General features: G+C 31.1%; 1 protein-coding gene across 1 annotated transcript; it reads right to left on the minus strand.

Annotated features, from left to right (window-relative positions):
* Nucleotides 1-1,061: 1,061 nt before the first annotated feature.
* Nucleotides 1,062-13,693, minus strand: LOC139493356 (splicing factor YJU2-like). The gene is made up of 7 exons (XM_071281703.1): nt 13,570-13,693; nt 11,953-12,053; nt 9,904-10,048; nt 4,383-4,517; nt 3,595-3,776; nt 2,523-2,646; nt 1,062-1,520 (listed from the first exon to the last, which is right to left on the minus strand). The coding sequence occupies exons 1-7, from the start codon at nt 13,591-13,593 to the stop codon at nt 1,134-1,136; spliced, it is 1,098 nt and encodes a 365-aa protein (XP_071137804.1). The 5' UTR covers nt 13,594-13,693; the 3' UTR covers nt 1,062-1,133.
* Nucleotides 13,694-15,495: the final 1,802 nt, after the last annotated feature.

Below are 15,495 nucleotides of genomic sequence, written 5' to 3' on the forward strand. Positions count from 1 at the left end.
TTTGAATCAATTTTATGAATTAAGCCCTTTTCAATGATTGTTCGTTGCTTAATGCCTATTTCAACTGATTTTTATTGTTCGTTCTTTAGGGCATACGATACAGTTTTGATCCTGTATTTACAGTTTGATGAAAATTTTCATTCGACTATTTTTTGCCTGATTAAATCAAATGTGTTATAAAAAATATATCTTCATGTGCTACTTTTCGAGTTAAATGAGGTCGAAATTTTGTATAATTGCTAAAAATTCTGATTTGTGGCCGTATTTTATCATTGAAAGAAAGCCACAACTTTTTTGTTTTAAAAGATAAACATAAATTGTTTTTGTTATATAATTTGTAGTTTCTGTATTTTATAAGTATTCTAAAAACTTATGCATTTTTTATTCAGAAACAACGCATATTTATCAAATGGTCATGAATTGAGAAAAAAACGTAATCTTTTGCTGTATATTTATCAACATAAAAAAAATTTACAGTTTTATAAAATTTGGTGCACATAATCTCCCTGCAAAATGAAACAAAATGTGGTTTTAAAAAATGGGGGTTCATGCACTTTTTTCAAATTAAATCAGTTTGAATGATAAAAATCAGTCAAGAAATGCATCTTTTCCAGATATGTCACAGTTTGACGTTGCGAAAATAACATTTTACGTAAGCAACGTCATTATCTCCCCTATAACTGTATCGTATGCCCTTAAGTTGTACTGTTACACCACTGTCCCATGTTATTGGATTTTTGTCACCCCAAAACTAGTTTAAAGGAACCAAATTCTGTGTGTCTGTCCCAAGTCAGAAGTCTGTAATATAATTTTTTTCAAATTTTATTCATTATTTTGTACATAATCAATTCAGTAGTTTTCTTGTTTGGATTGTTTTACATTGTCATTTCTTGACCTTTTATAGCTGACTATGTGGTATAGGTGTTGCTCACTGTTAAAGGCCATACAGTGACCTATAGTTGTTAACTTTTATGTCATTTGGTCTCTGGTTGAGAGTTGTCTCATTGGAAATCATACCACATCTTATTTGTCTACCTATAACTTATGGAAATAAGTGTTAATTTACTATGACATTTCTTTTTATTATTTGAAAATATGTATTGTATGAATTGGCAAGGCAAACATAAAATGAATTAATTTGATTCATCACTGCTATCAGAATCTGAATAATTTCCTAAGAGTCCAAGTCCTGATGGTTTGACTATTGTATTTGTTGCACTAACATCACTATTGTTTAATGCTGTAACTGTCCCATTAACAGTAACAGGTTCTCCATTTGATTGAGTCTGACAAATTTTCTGCCACGTAGGTAAAGCTACTTTCTTTTCGGTCTCTTGACTATTTTTGTGTTCACTATTATTGCTATTTTCAGACTGATTGTCACTTGGTTTAGAGGTTACAGTTGTAGCTTTCTTTCTAACAACTAGTCCTTTTAATGATTTCTTGCTGTTAAATCCCCCCACACTTTTCTCCCAGGATTCTGGTTTCTTTTCTGTCTTATGCTGTATAACTGATGAACTCTGAAAAATATTTGTTTTGTTGTTACAGTGACAAACATAAACAATAACAGGTAACTGAAAGAATAGAATTATAATTTTTGAATATTCTTATTTTCAATAATGGTTAAGATTGATTGTATTTATAACACTACTCCTACATAGGCATCATGCATACAAGAAACATTATTACATGTACGTAAAAATGCCGTATTACGAGGGTGTTAATTTACTCTATCACATGGCTGAGCGGTGACAATATTTTTTAATGTTACCCTCTCGTCCAGACCAATCAAAAGTCGACAATGCAAAGGACAATGAATTTCTACGTTTTGGCTCAGATTTTATTATTTGACTGTCAAAATAAAAAATAAAAACATTTTGCTTCAATTGTTGATTTTTCTAATACCTGTAATGTTGTTATGTACAGAACGTCACAGAACATACTTTTAAATACAATTCATCTGTAGAAGAAATAATAATCATAACGATAGGACATTCAGTATAATAAATTGAATAACACAACTGAGAGGGTGATAAAGCAGATTGGTACCCCTCGATAAAAGCAGATTGGTACCCTTCGAAAAAGCAATGTCAACATTGGCTTTGCCACGGTTGACAATGTTTTCTCTGGGTAACAATCTGCTCTATCACAGGCAAGTGTAGCTCAGGCTTCTTTATAACGGACTTGACCCCTAAATTTTAGCCAAAAGAGTTAATATTGACTATCTTTATTTATATTGTGTCAGTCCCCACATACTTGACATAGACCACCATGTTGGTCCCTTTCACTGTCATTTCAAAGCAACTTAGTTCAGCAAAAAAAACAAAGAATTAATAAAAATTCAAACATGAGACATGTGAGAGCTGTAAAATATTAATTTCATCAATATGTTTTCCATTATTCACACGGAGTGATTTTGTTTTAAAATTCATCACTTGTTTTATCCAAAAAGTTGTTCAAACCTTAAATTATTCATCTATCATTATGAAATCTATTATTATGATGTGTTTTTCTATGTTTACCTGTGATAGAATATCTGTTGGTTTTTCTGTTGCTAGTTTTTTAGTTTTAGGTTTGTCCTCGTCACTGTCAGAATCCTCCTGTAATCTCTTCACAGCCAGACCATCCTTTTCACCAAATATAGATCTGTAAACATAACACACAAACATTAATACTGTAATCTCTTCACAGCCAGACCATCCTTTTCACCAAATATAGATCTGAAAACATAATACATGTAATACACAAACATTAATGATGTTAATTCAGAAATTATTGCGATGTTTATGTTATTGCAAAAAAAGGCGACTTGGTTATAAACGCAATAATTTAAACTCGCATTTTACTTTTTTTAGGAAAAACTAACCAGAATTCTTCTCATTCATTTTGCAAAAATTTTAAATTGCATTTTAGTCTTAAATGACAAAATAGCAATAATAAATGCTTGCAAGAATTTCTGAATTTATAGTATTTTTAAAAAATATCATAAAAAAGGATAAATTTTATCTGCTCTTTGAAGCAACAATAGTAACAAAAGACAGGACTGGCTTATTAAACATCACTAAATCAAATTTATAGGAGATACTTGTTACTGAAAAGGTCAAAAATTGATCACACGTACCCTCACTTGCAGCAATTACGAGATTATGATTTAGTTTCTGTAGCAGCATCCAATGTTGAAATATTTCTACTAAATTTCAACCATTTTAATCAAATATTCTTTGATGTCATTTATTTCATTTCTATATAAATATGATGAAAACAGTGAAGTGCAATAATGATCATTATCTGACTATAATTGAGGTTTCATATTTTCAAACTGTAAGTAAATTGAAATAGCTATACAGTTTGCAGTATGATGCGTTTCAAGAAAACTCTTTCAAAAATTCCTATTTGTAGCTAACTTCCTTAGGATAAAATTGACAAATAGTTTTGTTACTATTCAGTACTACAAATTATAAAGTTTTGTATTAGGAACCAAGTTCTAGTTATAAATGTTACAAAATACTTGTGCAAACTATAAAATTAAATCTCATAATATTTAAGAATGATTACCACTATTAAATAATTATTAACATAGAACAAATCAATTACCTAATTTCTTTTTCTTCCTCCTCGTCTTGTAATTTCTGTAGCTGTTTTTCGTACTCCAAATGCATCTCTATGACCTTGGCATGATCTACAGCAGCTTTCCTTGAGTTCATATCTCTTATTTCTTCTAAGGCATCAATTGTTTCTATCTCATTTCTGCTGGCTTTTGTTCGGTTTTCTAATAACTAAAATTTACAATCACATCTTTAAAAAACAATCAATTTCTTTTTGAGTTGTCTCCCATATACAGTTAAATTTTAAAATAAAAGATATTGTTTTTGGTTTTCCTGTCTTGTCTGTTGTTTTTTTTTTCAGCCCAAAAGTTTATTTTAGTCAAAATTTATAAGAGTAGGTGGGATTTATTTTAAGTCATCATTAAAATATTGTGTTCATTGAAGTCTAGTTTTATACATATATGGCTTCTACAGTTTGTCTTTTTTAGTGATTTTTAACGGAATTATAAGTAATGTAAGTTACAATGTCTAACACATTTTTAATAAAAAAAAAATATTGCAGTTTTTCATGATATAAGTTAGCAAATAAGGTAAATGATATGTTGGTGAAAAGTTTGTGTGAAGTCTTCAATAAATACTGGATTTGCTCTCAAAATTAGAATCTTTAAAAAATCCTTCAGCACAGTCTTTTTATTTATTTTTATTTATCTATAAAAAAAAACTAAAATACTAAATGTACTATGAGTCTCGATTTAGTTTAATATTTAATATTTCTTGTTACAATTACGGTACTATGCAGTTACATTATTTTCTACACATAGTGACACTATGACTTACTTTCATTGGATTATTTAATTCCTCCTGTTCTTTTTCTAGTTGTTCTTTCTCTGCCATTTGTTTTGCCAATTTCTCAGCCTCAAATAACCTTGTAGCTCCAGCTTCTAGTACATAGTCTGTGTTTTTTAAATCTGTCTAAAGTAAAATAAGAGATACTTTTGTAAATACAAACTTTACTATATTTCTAATTTGTCTTTAATCAATAATGCATGTACATGTATGAGGTATGAGCTCAAAATATTTTATATTATCGCTAACATTAACAAACTGAAAAAAAAAAAAGACAAATAGTAAAATCAGAACCCATTAGGAATAAGAGAAATGTCTGAGAGAGATACATGAACATTCCTTAATTTCAAATGGTTTCCTAAGTTTCATAACATCAAATTCAAATTAAAAAGTATCATCTTTTCTTGACAGTCAAAAGTACTGAGCTGGTGATACTGATGGACGTATAAGTGATTTAAGGATGTACACCTCGGATAACCAAAAATTTCTAGAATTCAACTTTGTATCTTAACCTGATTTTGGGGTTTATAAGACTGTAAAAAAAGTAATTGGTGAAGAAATCAAAGCCTTAAAGGCTGTAAAAGCAATTGCTGCCATGTTAATGTTTGGGGACTTTTATTTTTCATCCACATATATACAAGAATTAAACCTGACATGAGTGTTGTCTAGTTAAAAGTAAGAAGGTTTTAACTTTATATAAATAAAAGACTTTAGCAGAAAGTCATTTTTAATATGTTTTATATTTCACAAGGAGACAACACGTTTACCAGGCTAAAGTTGGGGTCAAATATACATTGTGCTGATTGCTGAAACATATAACTCAAAAAGAAATCATCATGGATTATCCCCTGGTAGTGTTTGTAACTTCCTTGGCAATAATTTCCTTTATTGATTTAATTTTAACAATTTTCATTATTAATTTATATTTAACCATTAACACAAATGATTAAGTTAAAACATTTCAACTTTCCAGACGCAAATGTTAAAAAACGGGAAAGAAATAAAATATCTTACAAGACATAAACATGTAAAGAATAAATGTATATTTCAGCTTAATAAAAATATTTTCATAATGTTACTTTGTCATCATTTTTAAAACTAAGTTCCAAACATTATTGCTCAGTTGATATGTGTCCTTCTGATGCGCAGGGGCGGATGCAGGAATTTTCGAAAGGGGGGGTGCTAACCCAGGGCAAAAGGGGAGGGGGGGGTGCAGGGGGGTGCAAAACATATGTCCCGATACAAATGCATTGATCGGCAAAAATAAAGGGGGGGTGCGCACCCCCGGAACCCCCCCCCCCCCCCCCCTGGATCCGCCACTGATGCGGTACGAGCACGTTTTATATGGATAGTCGACCTTCCTATGGATAGAAACAAGTGCATGTGGGTACGAGAAAACTACAATTCTCATGCAATCCCGACAAGGGGGGTCATCACAGACAAACATGACATTAAATCGTTATCACTGAACTAGTATATATATTGTTTAGGGGCCAGCTGAAGGACGCCTCCGGGTGCGGGAATTTTTCGCTGCATTGAAGACCTGTTGGTGACCTTAATTCTGCTGTTGTATGTTTTTCTATGGTCGGGTTGTTGTCTCTTTGACAAATTCCCCATTTCCATTCTCAATTTTATTATACGAACAAGAACAAACAGCTCTACGTTGCTTTGATATTTATCAATTTTCAGGAAACATTGCGAAAAATGATCTTCAATATTTCGAAAACATGTGAAATAAAATTGCTAACACGGTGTACCGTCGAGTGTCAACAAACGTAGTAGACTTGTTCACTGAAAAGACGAGGATAATGGTTTCATCTGACATTTGTTATGCAAACCCAGTTTTGATCATGATATTTAAAAAGACGTACTTTTTTTCAATCTATGTATTAATAAACTAGAAAATTCCAAATTGTAAATATCTCTTCATCTGGACCGACTTGGCATCTACTACGTTTGGACGGGTCCATTTCATTAGTAAAGTGATCGATAAATATTACGGAGTTTTGACAGAAAAGGAAAACGAACTTATTATTATGTGTTTTCAACAAGGGTTTCGTTCCGCTAAATTATTTGCGCAAATAAAGTTTGTCTATTTTTAGATTACAGGTAATAATTTGACACTACGCATTAACCTGTGTAGTGATTTTGATTTTACGATAAATGTATGAATGAACGATAATTTTATGAATGAACAAGAGCACCTGACCTCTTAAAGAAACACAAATTAAACATAAAAAACCGTATTTATTAGGAGATAATTCAGTTAAATTTTCAATGCTAAATCAACAACTGAAATGAATCCATATTTTGTTGAAACATCGTACGAACGGCGGAAAACGGAATCGCATTTATAAAAATGTACCTTTTTTCACTCGGACTTCTATGTTATTTGATAGTCAAACGGTTGACCCTTTAAATACAAAAATACATCTACAAGAACATATTCTGAAACTTCTTAAATCCAATAACTTTTTTTTAAAGTTTCAAGCTATGTATTGCATTAGAAAACATACATAGGTGTTAAAGAATGACTGACCAGGAGCCTGTTTAACAAAATACTATGGCTTGATCTGGGCGGAGTCTCTGATCTGGGTCACAAAGATGGCCATACGCGACGGCATAAAAGCAATTGCTTTAAAAATCATACGGTGGTGCACTTCCTGATTTGCTACAGCCCTTTCAAAGTACCCAATTTTGATGATTTTCTGATTTTTCATCCATTTTTACCTATTTTTGGTGAAAAAAATTTCATTCCACAATTAAACTTTTTTCTTTAAATACTTTCACTAAAGATGAAGTGGACGAATCTGAATAAATTTAACTAACAAAAACTATAGGTAGGTGTTAATATAAGAAAGTTTTATCATATTTTTATGCTTTTCTGTGTCAAATTTACCATGCTGTCAATTTTTTAAATTTGTGATTTTCTCTGTTTTTAGAACAAAATGCATATTATCTCAACTTTTTTGTTATAAATGATTGAAATAGTACATATCTAAGAAGTTTGAAAAGAAAAAAGTAATATGGAATGAACATGTTTCTGGTAAAATTATTGTATCCCTCACCCATTTTCTCAAAATTTTGCCTAAAAAGACTGTCAGACTTGATTGGTAATAAAATTTGAAAAATTAATTACTCAAAATCTACTCATTGTAAATACATATTTTTTTCACAGAGTTAAATTTGATTATAATATTTTTTAAGTTCATTGATATTTTCCACTTGTATCACATGTTCATGATGTTTTGGAAATAATTCCAGAACTAGATTTCAACGAGACTGAAACGTCAAAAGAATCCATCCTTAATCATATTTTTCATAACTTCGTACATCATGTACATTGTACATGGCATCACGTTAAGCCTAAAACAGATAATCACAAAAAAAAATGGGAAGACAAAAAATTACAATTTTTTAATACATAACATACAGTCAGGGGTACTACTTGTACAAGTTATTTTCAATTAACTTGAAGAAGTAAAAAAAAATATACACATATTAGTAAAAATAATAATGTTTGAATAATCTCCCCTTAATTTTCTCAAAAATTTACTTGTATAAGTAAATTTTTCTTACAATCCCACAAATATCCTCAAGTTTTCAGATGTAAAACATGCCTTAAGGTGGTATGGGAGTCTAAAATAAAAATGATAGAATTTGTTCATACTTTGCCAAAACGTTGTATCTATTGATACATGTTGAAAAATATAATAAAAATGATAGGTCACCGCGCATTTTCTCAAGCTACAGGACGGGACAAAATGACACATTTTGTATGGATTATACAGGAAAAAACACCATTTTGTGATTAGAAACTAAACAAAATGATAGAATTGTTAAATACTTCAGGAAAAGACAGCTTTCAGACACTGCTTTGAGAATATCAAATGAAAAGATAGGGTCACCGTACGTTTTTTTCGGCTAAAATACAAAATAGGAAAATTCCATACAGAATCCTTCAGAAAATGCACTTTTTAGAGTTACCTCCCCTTAAAATGCCAATTTTTAAAAATAATAAAAACAACCAAAAATAATTAACATTTGCAAAAATATCAATATTTAGAAGTTATATTCTTATAAATTGGTACTTTTTAAGAAAAATGTACATTAAACATTTGCATTCCTGCATCAAATTTTGCTAACTTGATGGAAAATCTGGACCTTTGATTCTCTGTTTTTTACAATCCAAGATGGAGGAAGACACCCATACCACCTTAAATGATTTTTCCCAGGTTTGCTAATTATTTTTTTTTATTAAAGTTCAATGTTTCACCTCATTAATTCAACAAAGAAACTGATTGAGCAAAGGTCTTATGACATTATGTATTTGTGCAAGGCCTTCAAAAATTGCTCCTTTGGGCTTGTAAATGAGCAGTGTTGTGTTCTGAAGAAAACAGGCAAATGGGATTTTCATTGTCCATGAAATTACACTTAAATAATAAGTAAAGACATCTGCAAAGGGTACACAATTTAAAATTCTATTAGAGCAAAAAATTCTTAAGAATTCAAGAAAAGAAGAAAGGATGACTTTTTTAGTTATACAAGTAAAAAATTATGAATGTCTTAGGGACATAACTAAGCCAATTATTTTTTACCTATAAGAGTAAATAAAATTCACTTGTATAAGTGTCCTACAAGTTTACTTATACAGTATGTGTATATTTTTTTTACTTCTTCAAGTAAATAAAAATTACTTGAATAAGTAATACCCCTGAACATGTAGTCCTGTTCTGAACTTCTGGATGACAAAATAGTTCAATCAAAAAAGCTGCATAAATGTATTTATTAAAGTTGAGCATACACATGTTTTCTATTATGTAAACAATCACACGTGATTGTGTGTCCGCATAGTGGTCATCTATTGGTGTTTATATTGGATAAACAAGTTTGTGTTTTAAATATATGATATTTCGGATTGGTCAATATTTGTTGCATTGCGTAAATATATTGAGTATGATATTTGTTATGTAAATAGCACGGGAATTTTAAAGCGTGAATAGCTGTCTTGTTTAAGTAATTTTAGATATATGGTCATTCGAAGCTCGTATACCGTTCAGTAAGGCAGCTTAGTTTAGGTAAAGAACCCCCTCCCCCCCCCCACCCGGATTAAGATGCTTGTATTTTTGAAATGTTTTCATGCATAGATAGATAGATATTTATACTATCAGTAGGACATTGTTTGTTTGATTATTAATATTTATATGTATATATGATTTCTGATTTTGTTTTTCTATTTTGTAGGCTGTCGTGTACTACGCAGCGGTGTTGCCGATATCATGACATCGGGACTCAATATTTTGTTTTAATAAAATTTAACAGTAAGTTGCACATGCTGGCGAGCTATTCCTATGTAACAAGTGTTTGTTCTTATTTTATAAATACTTTATATGCGTTTGAGGTGAATATTTAGAATATAATTTTATTTCTTATTTGCAGATCTAAACTTTCAAACATGTTAAATTTTTACATGTATGTGGAGAAAAAGTTAAATTTGTTCATCAATAAGTACCTTAAAAGCAATTTCTGATACACAACTAGGACATTTGATATAAAACCTGAATATTCTCAGACCAAGGAAGGTCTCATCCTCTACATCCTCTTTTCTGGAATTAAATTTCTTTCCTTTGTAAATGTACACACCACATGTATCACACCTGGAAATAAAAACACAAACATTAGTCATGTTAGTAGTGTTTTTTTATGATACTAAATTTCCTACCATTTATGTATACAGATAATATATAGAAAATAGGAAGATCTGTATTACAATGTACAATGTATCTAACAACATTTTGATCTGTGATTTATGTTTGTTTCTATTACAAATTTCTTTTTCTTTTTATCTATTTCCATACATGAATATTGATGAAGGCTTCAAATAACTATCTAGAATATGTTTCTTGGCACACAATGCTTGAGGGAAGTTTGGAAATTAACTTTTTTTCACTTCTGTTTTTCATTAACAATGTTTGTATTGTACAATGTTTTAGGTGTTAGTTCAAAAAGTACAGTGAAACCTGTCCAAACCGAACACCCACTGGACTTTCCGTTTTGTTCGGTTTTCACAGGTGTTCGGATTGTAGAGGTAAACGGAAGTTGACATTCAAATTATTTTGGCACTTACTGACAAGGGATAATAAGTGACACAACAGACCACAATTTATTTTTGTGTTGATTTTGATGTAAATGTAAAAATATAAGTAGATGAAGATGAACGTATACGTATTGCTACATTTTTTGTACATTTTTTTTTTAAATAAACCAAACGCCACTCTGTCAAACACGCCCGTCGTTGTGAAACTATAAATCGTTCAATGATGTCCGAATTGGAGCGATTTTGCTTAATTTACTGACCAATTCAGATTCCAAGTCTCTGTCAAATTACAATGCCGAAGTTGAATTGAGGTCGTCATTTTCAATTAATATCTGTACACACGAGTTTTCATACTAAACTGGCCCCCGCTGATTGATACTTCGCCACAAGATATAAGAGTGAAACAGCAGCAGGGGTCCAGTTTAATCTCGGACTTTATCATTGCTAAATAGCTAACGGAAATCTACATGTACAGGAGCATCTGAATTATATATAGGGCTTCTAAAGGGAATCCGACATCCCGTAAACAATTAACATGATTCGAAAGCCATTGAACTTGTTGTGTTGCATGACTTCTTAATCCAGTAAATGGCTTTAAAATTTAGATTTTGTGGCCGTAATTATTTGCGTCAGAGATTGTTGAGTAACGTGCATTTGAGTGATCTCGGGGAAAGTTCATTTCTTGTCATTTTTGGCGATCGGTGCAGTTTAACGTTTCTTAACAAAAAAATCATTTGATCACTGAATGCATGGACACAAACATGCTAATTAGTTTGAAATAACAACTCATTAATTGATTTAACCTCAAATACCTTTGGGGTCATCCTGTGTTTGTTTAATTAAATCATGCAAGTAATTAAAAATACTTTTTTGTTTCGATTGCTATCGACCGATTTTGACAGGTAGTGTTTAAATACAAATTTACTAAAGAGCCTTTAATAAGCGTTCGGAATTCGGTGTTGACAGGCTTCGTTTTTTCAAGTTAAATTAACGCAAATTGATAGGGAAATTGTGTGGGACTTTGAAAATTGTTCGGTTTAAACTGAAATTCGGTTTTATCAGGGTTCGGTTTCACTGTACAATTATCACCTTTGTAATAATGTCTTATCATGCTTATAATGCATATCTTTATATAACATGTCTTTGAGAATACATTACTATGACTGATAAGTTCTCAAACTTGTGCCTCATATATTTGTTTAGTTCATTAACAATAATAAAATTGAGAATAGTTTGGCGATTATGTCGAAGAGACAACAAACGACCAAAGAGCAGATAACAGCGAAAGGCCACCTGGTACCAATGGTATTTAATTGGTATAAGAAGATGTGGTATGAGTGCCAATGAGACAACTCTTCATCCAGGTATTAATTTATAAAAGTAAACCAATATAGGTCAAAGTATGACCTTCAACATGACATCATTTTCATGTATATGTATCTTTAAGATGTCTATACTTGTTACCTCATGTTACATGGTGCCATTAAACGTATGTTGAAAGGTCTATTTTTCTCTCTCTTCATCTTAGGAATATTGTTTGGATCAAAATCTGCTGGATAGTATTTCTAAAACAGAAAAATAATCATGAATGTTGCATCAAGTAAAAGAAGATTTGGAGTATACATGTATGTCAACATGGTCAATCAGACAGCAACCCAACCACCTAATCAACTAAAATACATTCAATGGTCAGCTTAAACAATGTACATGTATGTCCAAAAACCTTTATTGAATATAATGCTTTGCTGAGTGCAGCCTGATATGAATGCAGATGTCTAACCCTGATCAGTTGGGGCAAGTCTGGACACATTATATTCAAGCTTGATACTCTCTGAATTTGGATAATGATAAAAATTTTGACATTATATACATGTACATTTAGGTTTCAACATAAAATAAATGTGGTCAAAGATCTTTAAAATCTATTGTTCAGTACTGTGCAATTTAAGATTCCTTCTTGAAACTTGAAAAAAAAAATATGAACCCCTCAAAAAAATTAATCAATTAAATGTATGAATACTGTTTTGTATAAATAATCTATTGTTATTGGGCATCATTCAACAGGCACACAGGCTCATTTGGTCAATAAGTTATTGTCTTGGTCCAGGTTGTCTCTGGTCCTAGTTTACCTGATTTCATGAAAACTATGCATTCACTAATAACATAAACAGGTCATTTGGGAAAACTGGTCTTCCGTTCCATCTAAACTGTCCTAAGTCAGGAATCTGATGTACAGTAGTTGTCGTTTGTTTATGTAATTTATGTGTGTTTCTCGTTTTTTTTTATATAGTTTGACCGTCAGTATTTTCATTAACATGATTGTCAAATGAGGCCATACACATAAAAAAATGATGTAAAAATTTGCTGTTAAGTTACGTTTTTCTCTTGTTTGATTTCAATGATTTCCAATTTATTCACGCTTAGACCCCAATGAGACCCACTATAGAAATTGACTTCTTTTTATAATTTATATTTTCTGATAGAATATTGAATTTCTTGTCACTAAATTATTTTCTTGACGCTTAATAGTGTTCTTGTCATTTCTTGACGCTTCTTGTTGCTAAAATTCTTCTTGTTGCTAATTGGTGAGACTGGTCAGAGAGTGTATCGGATCTTGATATAGTCTAATGTTTATGATATTAGTTTATTTGATTTCAATACAATTTAATTAAATCAATGTGAAGAATGTGAATGCTGGTTTATGCTTCCAGGTAGTAGTATGCTAACTGCCAATATATAATTATTATATCAAAGCTTTAATAAATTATAAAGAGCACAAAAAAAGGCATGCGAGTTAAAAGCTCATTAGAGCTTATGTTATCTCCTTGTTGAATGTTTGTAGACTATAAAGCTATCTATTTATTTATCTATTTATTTACAAAAGGAGAAATGCACATCTGGTCAACAGTTTAAGCTATCAGATAGCTTCGCCTTGACACTGACAGCTTTATTTTTTATCAACAAATTAAACCAAAGACAAATGGACGAAATGGCGAGGGATTCAATTTTTCATGACGAAAACGGCTGTGAACTCTATATTCTCAGCATTTTCTATTATTCTATATGATAAAATATACATACGTTTAAAACTTTTCTTTCCGACATCTTTAGGCTTTCTATAAAACGGTGATAAAATCTGTAAAATTAAAAATATCAAACGTAGTTTGTATCCGGAAATAACAAAGGGTAGTTAATATCAAGTCAGTTACGGACCTGATATGTGCCAACATCCGGATACTAACTTGGGCACATTTTTACATTTTAAAATTTTTAAATTTAAAAATAAAACAAAAACACAAAGCAATTAGATGTGTTTTTCGTCATTTTAATTATGTGCAGTTTAGCAGAATATTCATATTGTGAATGTTGGCAGTATCATTTTAGAGGAAGGTAAAAAGATATGAATTTGCATTGTGGTATTCAGTGTATTTTATAACTGAACAAAAATGCCCATGATAAAATGCTTGCTTTACATTATCCAAAGTCATTTGAGAGTCTCCTAATAAAATTTACATATTGATTTAATAAAATTCAGTAATTATAAGATTCGTATCACTGGCTATTTGCAGATGACACCATTGCCTACATCACAGTAACATCAGATGATTACCTTGTTTTATATTTCAAAACTTAACTCATTGTTTTAATTATGACAGAAATTAATCTCCCATTCGGATAAAGTCATTAATATTTGTTCAATTCGTTCTATTTGCTATACGCAAGATATCAAACAATCATTTAGAAAACAATATGATATTTTAATATTTTATTAGATTAAACACATTCATTTACGTAAATATATAATGAGTAAACAAATGATATAACAAAAATTAAGATGAAAAATAATGTAAAAACAGTATAGTTTATTTAAAAGTTATAATAACCATCTATAAGTATCAAAATAATTCATCTATAACATTAAAAAAAAAAACCACGGACGATACGTCTTTACAAAGTATGGCCGTTTTTGTACTATGGCCGTTTCATCTTTTCGGGGTATGGCCGTTTCACCCTATGGCCGTCATGGTAGTATGGCCGTTACGTCTTGCATCGGATAATAATACCCCCAGGAAGATTTAGACAAGTTGGCTGTCTGGGAAGAAAAATGGATGATGAAATTCCATCCAGATAAATGTCAGGTACTATCAGTAACAACGAACAGAAGGCAAATAAAACCATCGGATTTCTCAAAAGAAACCTCAATATCTCTAACAGCGATATCAAAGAAAAGGCCTACATCTCCCTCTTTAGACCAACAGTCGAGTATACCAGCTCTCTGTGGGATCCATACCTTCAAAAAGATAAACACAAGTTAGAAATGGTACAAAGGAGATCAGCCAGATATGTAACAAACCGGTACAGTAACATATCTTCCGTTACAGATATGTTGGAACAACTAAAGTGGACACCACTTGAAGGTAGAAGGAAAAGCGCACCGTCTTTCAATGCTGTATAAGATCAACAATCAAGAGGTCAACGTTTCAGCAAGCCACAAACTCATCCCGCCGGACATGATCTCAAGAAATGTGGGCACAAACTCTTTTCAGATCCCACAATGTAACACATCAGCAAGGAAAGAGTCTTTCTACCCGAGGACCATTAGGGATTGGAATGCCTTACCCTCCTCAGTTACATCTGTCAGCAGCCTTGAATCGTTCAAGAGGCTCCTGACAAACAAATCAATCAAAAGCTCTTGTTTTTAATCCCCACTGTTAAATATTTGTATTGCACCTTTTTGTTTTTGTTTGATATTTTAATCAACATTATTTTTGCGCACACCCTACTGTAAAGTGACAGAATAGTCAAAATGATGACGGTGGTCACTAACCGGTAGAAGTAGTAGAAGTAGATGATGGATTTTTTTTAAATATTTTTCTCTCTTTTAAAAAGTCACTTATAATTGATAACAAAAACACACAAAATATTCATTGTATATGTTACTGGCATTACTAATTAAATTTAGGCATACAGAATGACTAATTTTTCTAGGCATTTTTACAAAATGAC

Source organism: Mytilus edulis, chromosome 10 (assembly GCF_963676685.1).
Source record: "Mytilus edulis chromosome 10, xbMytEdul2.2, whole genome shotgun sequence".
In the NCBI taxonomy this organism is placed as follows: Eukaryota; Metazoa; Mollusca; class Bivalvia; order Mytilida; family Mytilidae; genus Mytilus; species Mytilus edulis.

Bases quoted from the DNA above. Each gene is read 5' to 3' on its own strand.
- LOC139493356 (XM_071281703.1), bottom strand. From the start codon at position 13,593: ATGTCGGAAAGAAAAGTTTTAAAC. The intron at 4,518-9,903 runs GTACTTATTGAT...ATTTTACTTTAG, and splicing joins TATCAGAAATTGCTTTTAAG to ACAGATTTAAAAAACACAGA. The intron at 1,521-2,522 runs GTAAACATAGAA...AATATTTTTCAG, and splicing joins CAACAGATATTCTATCACAG to AGTTCATCAGTTATACAGCA.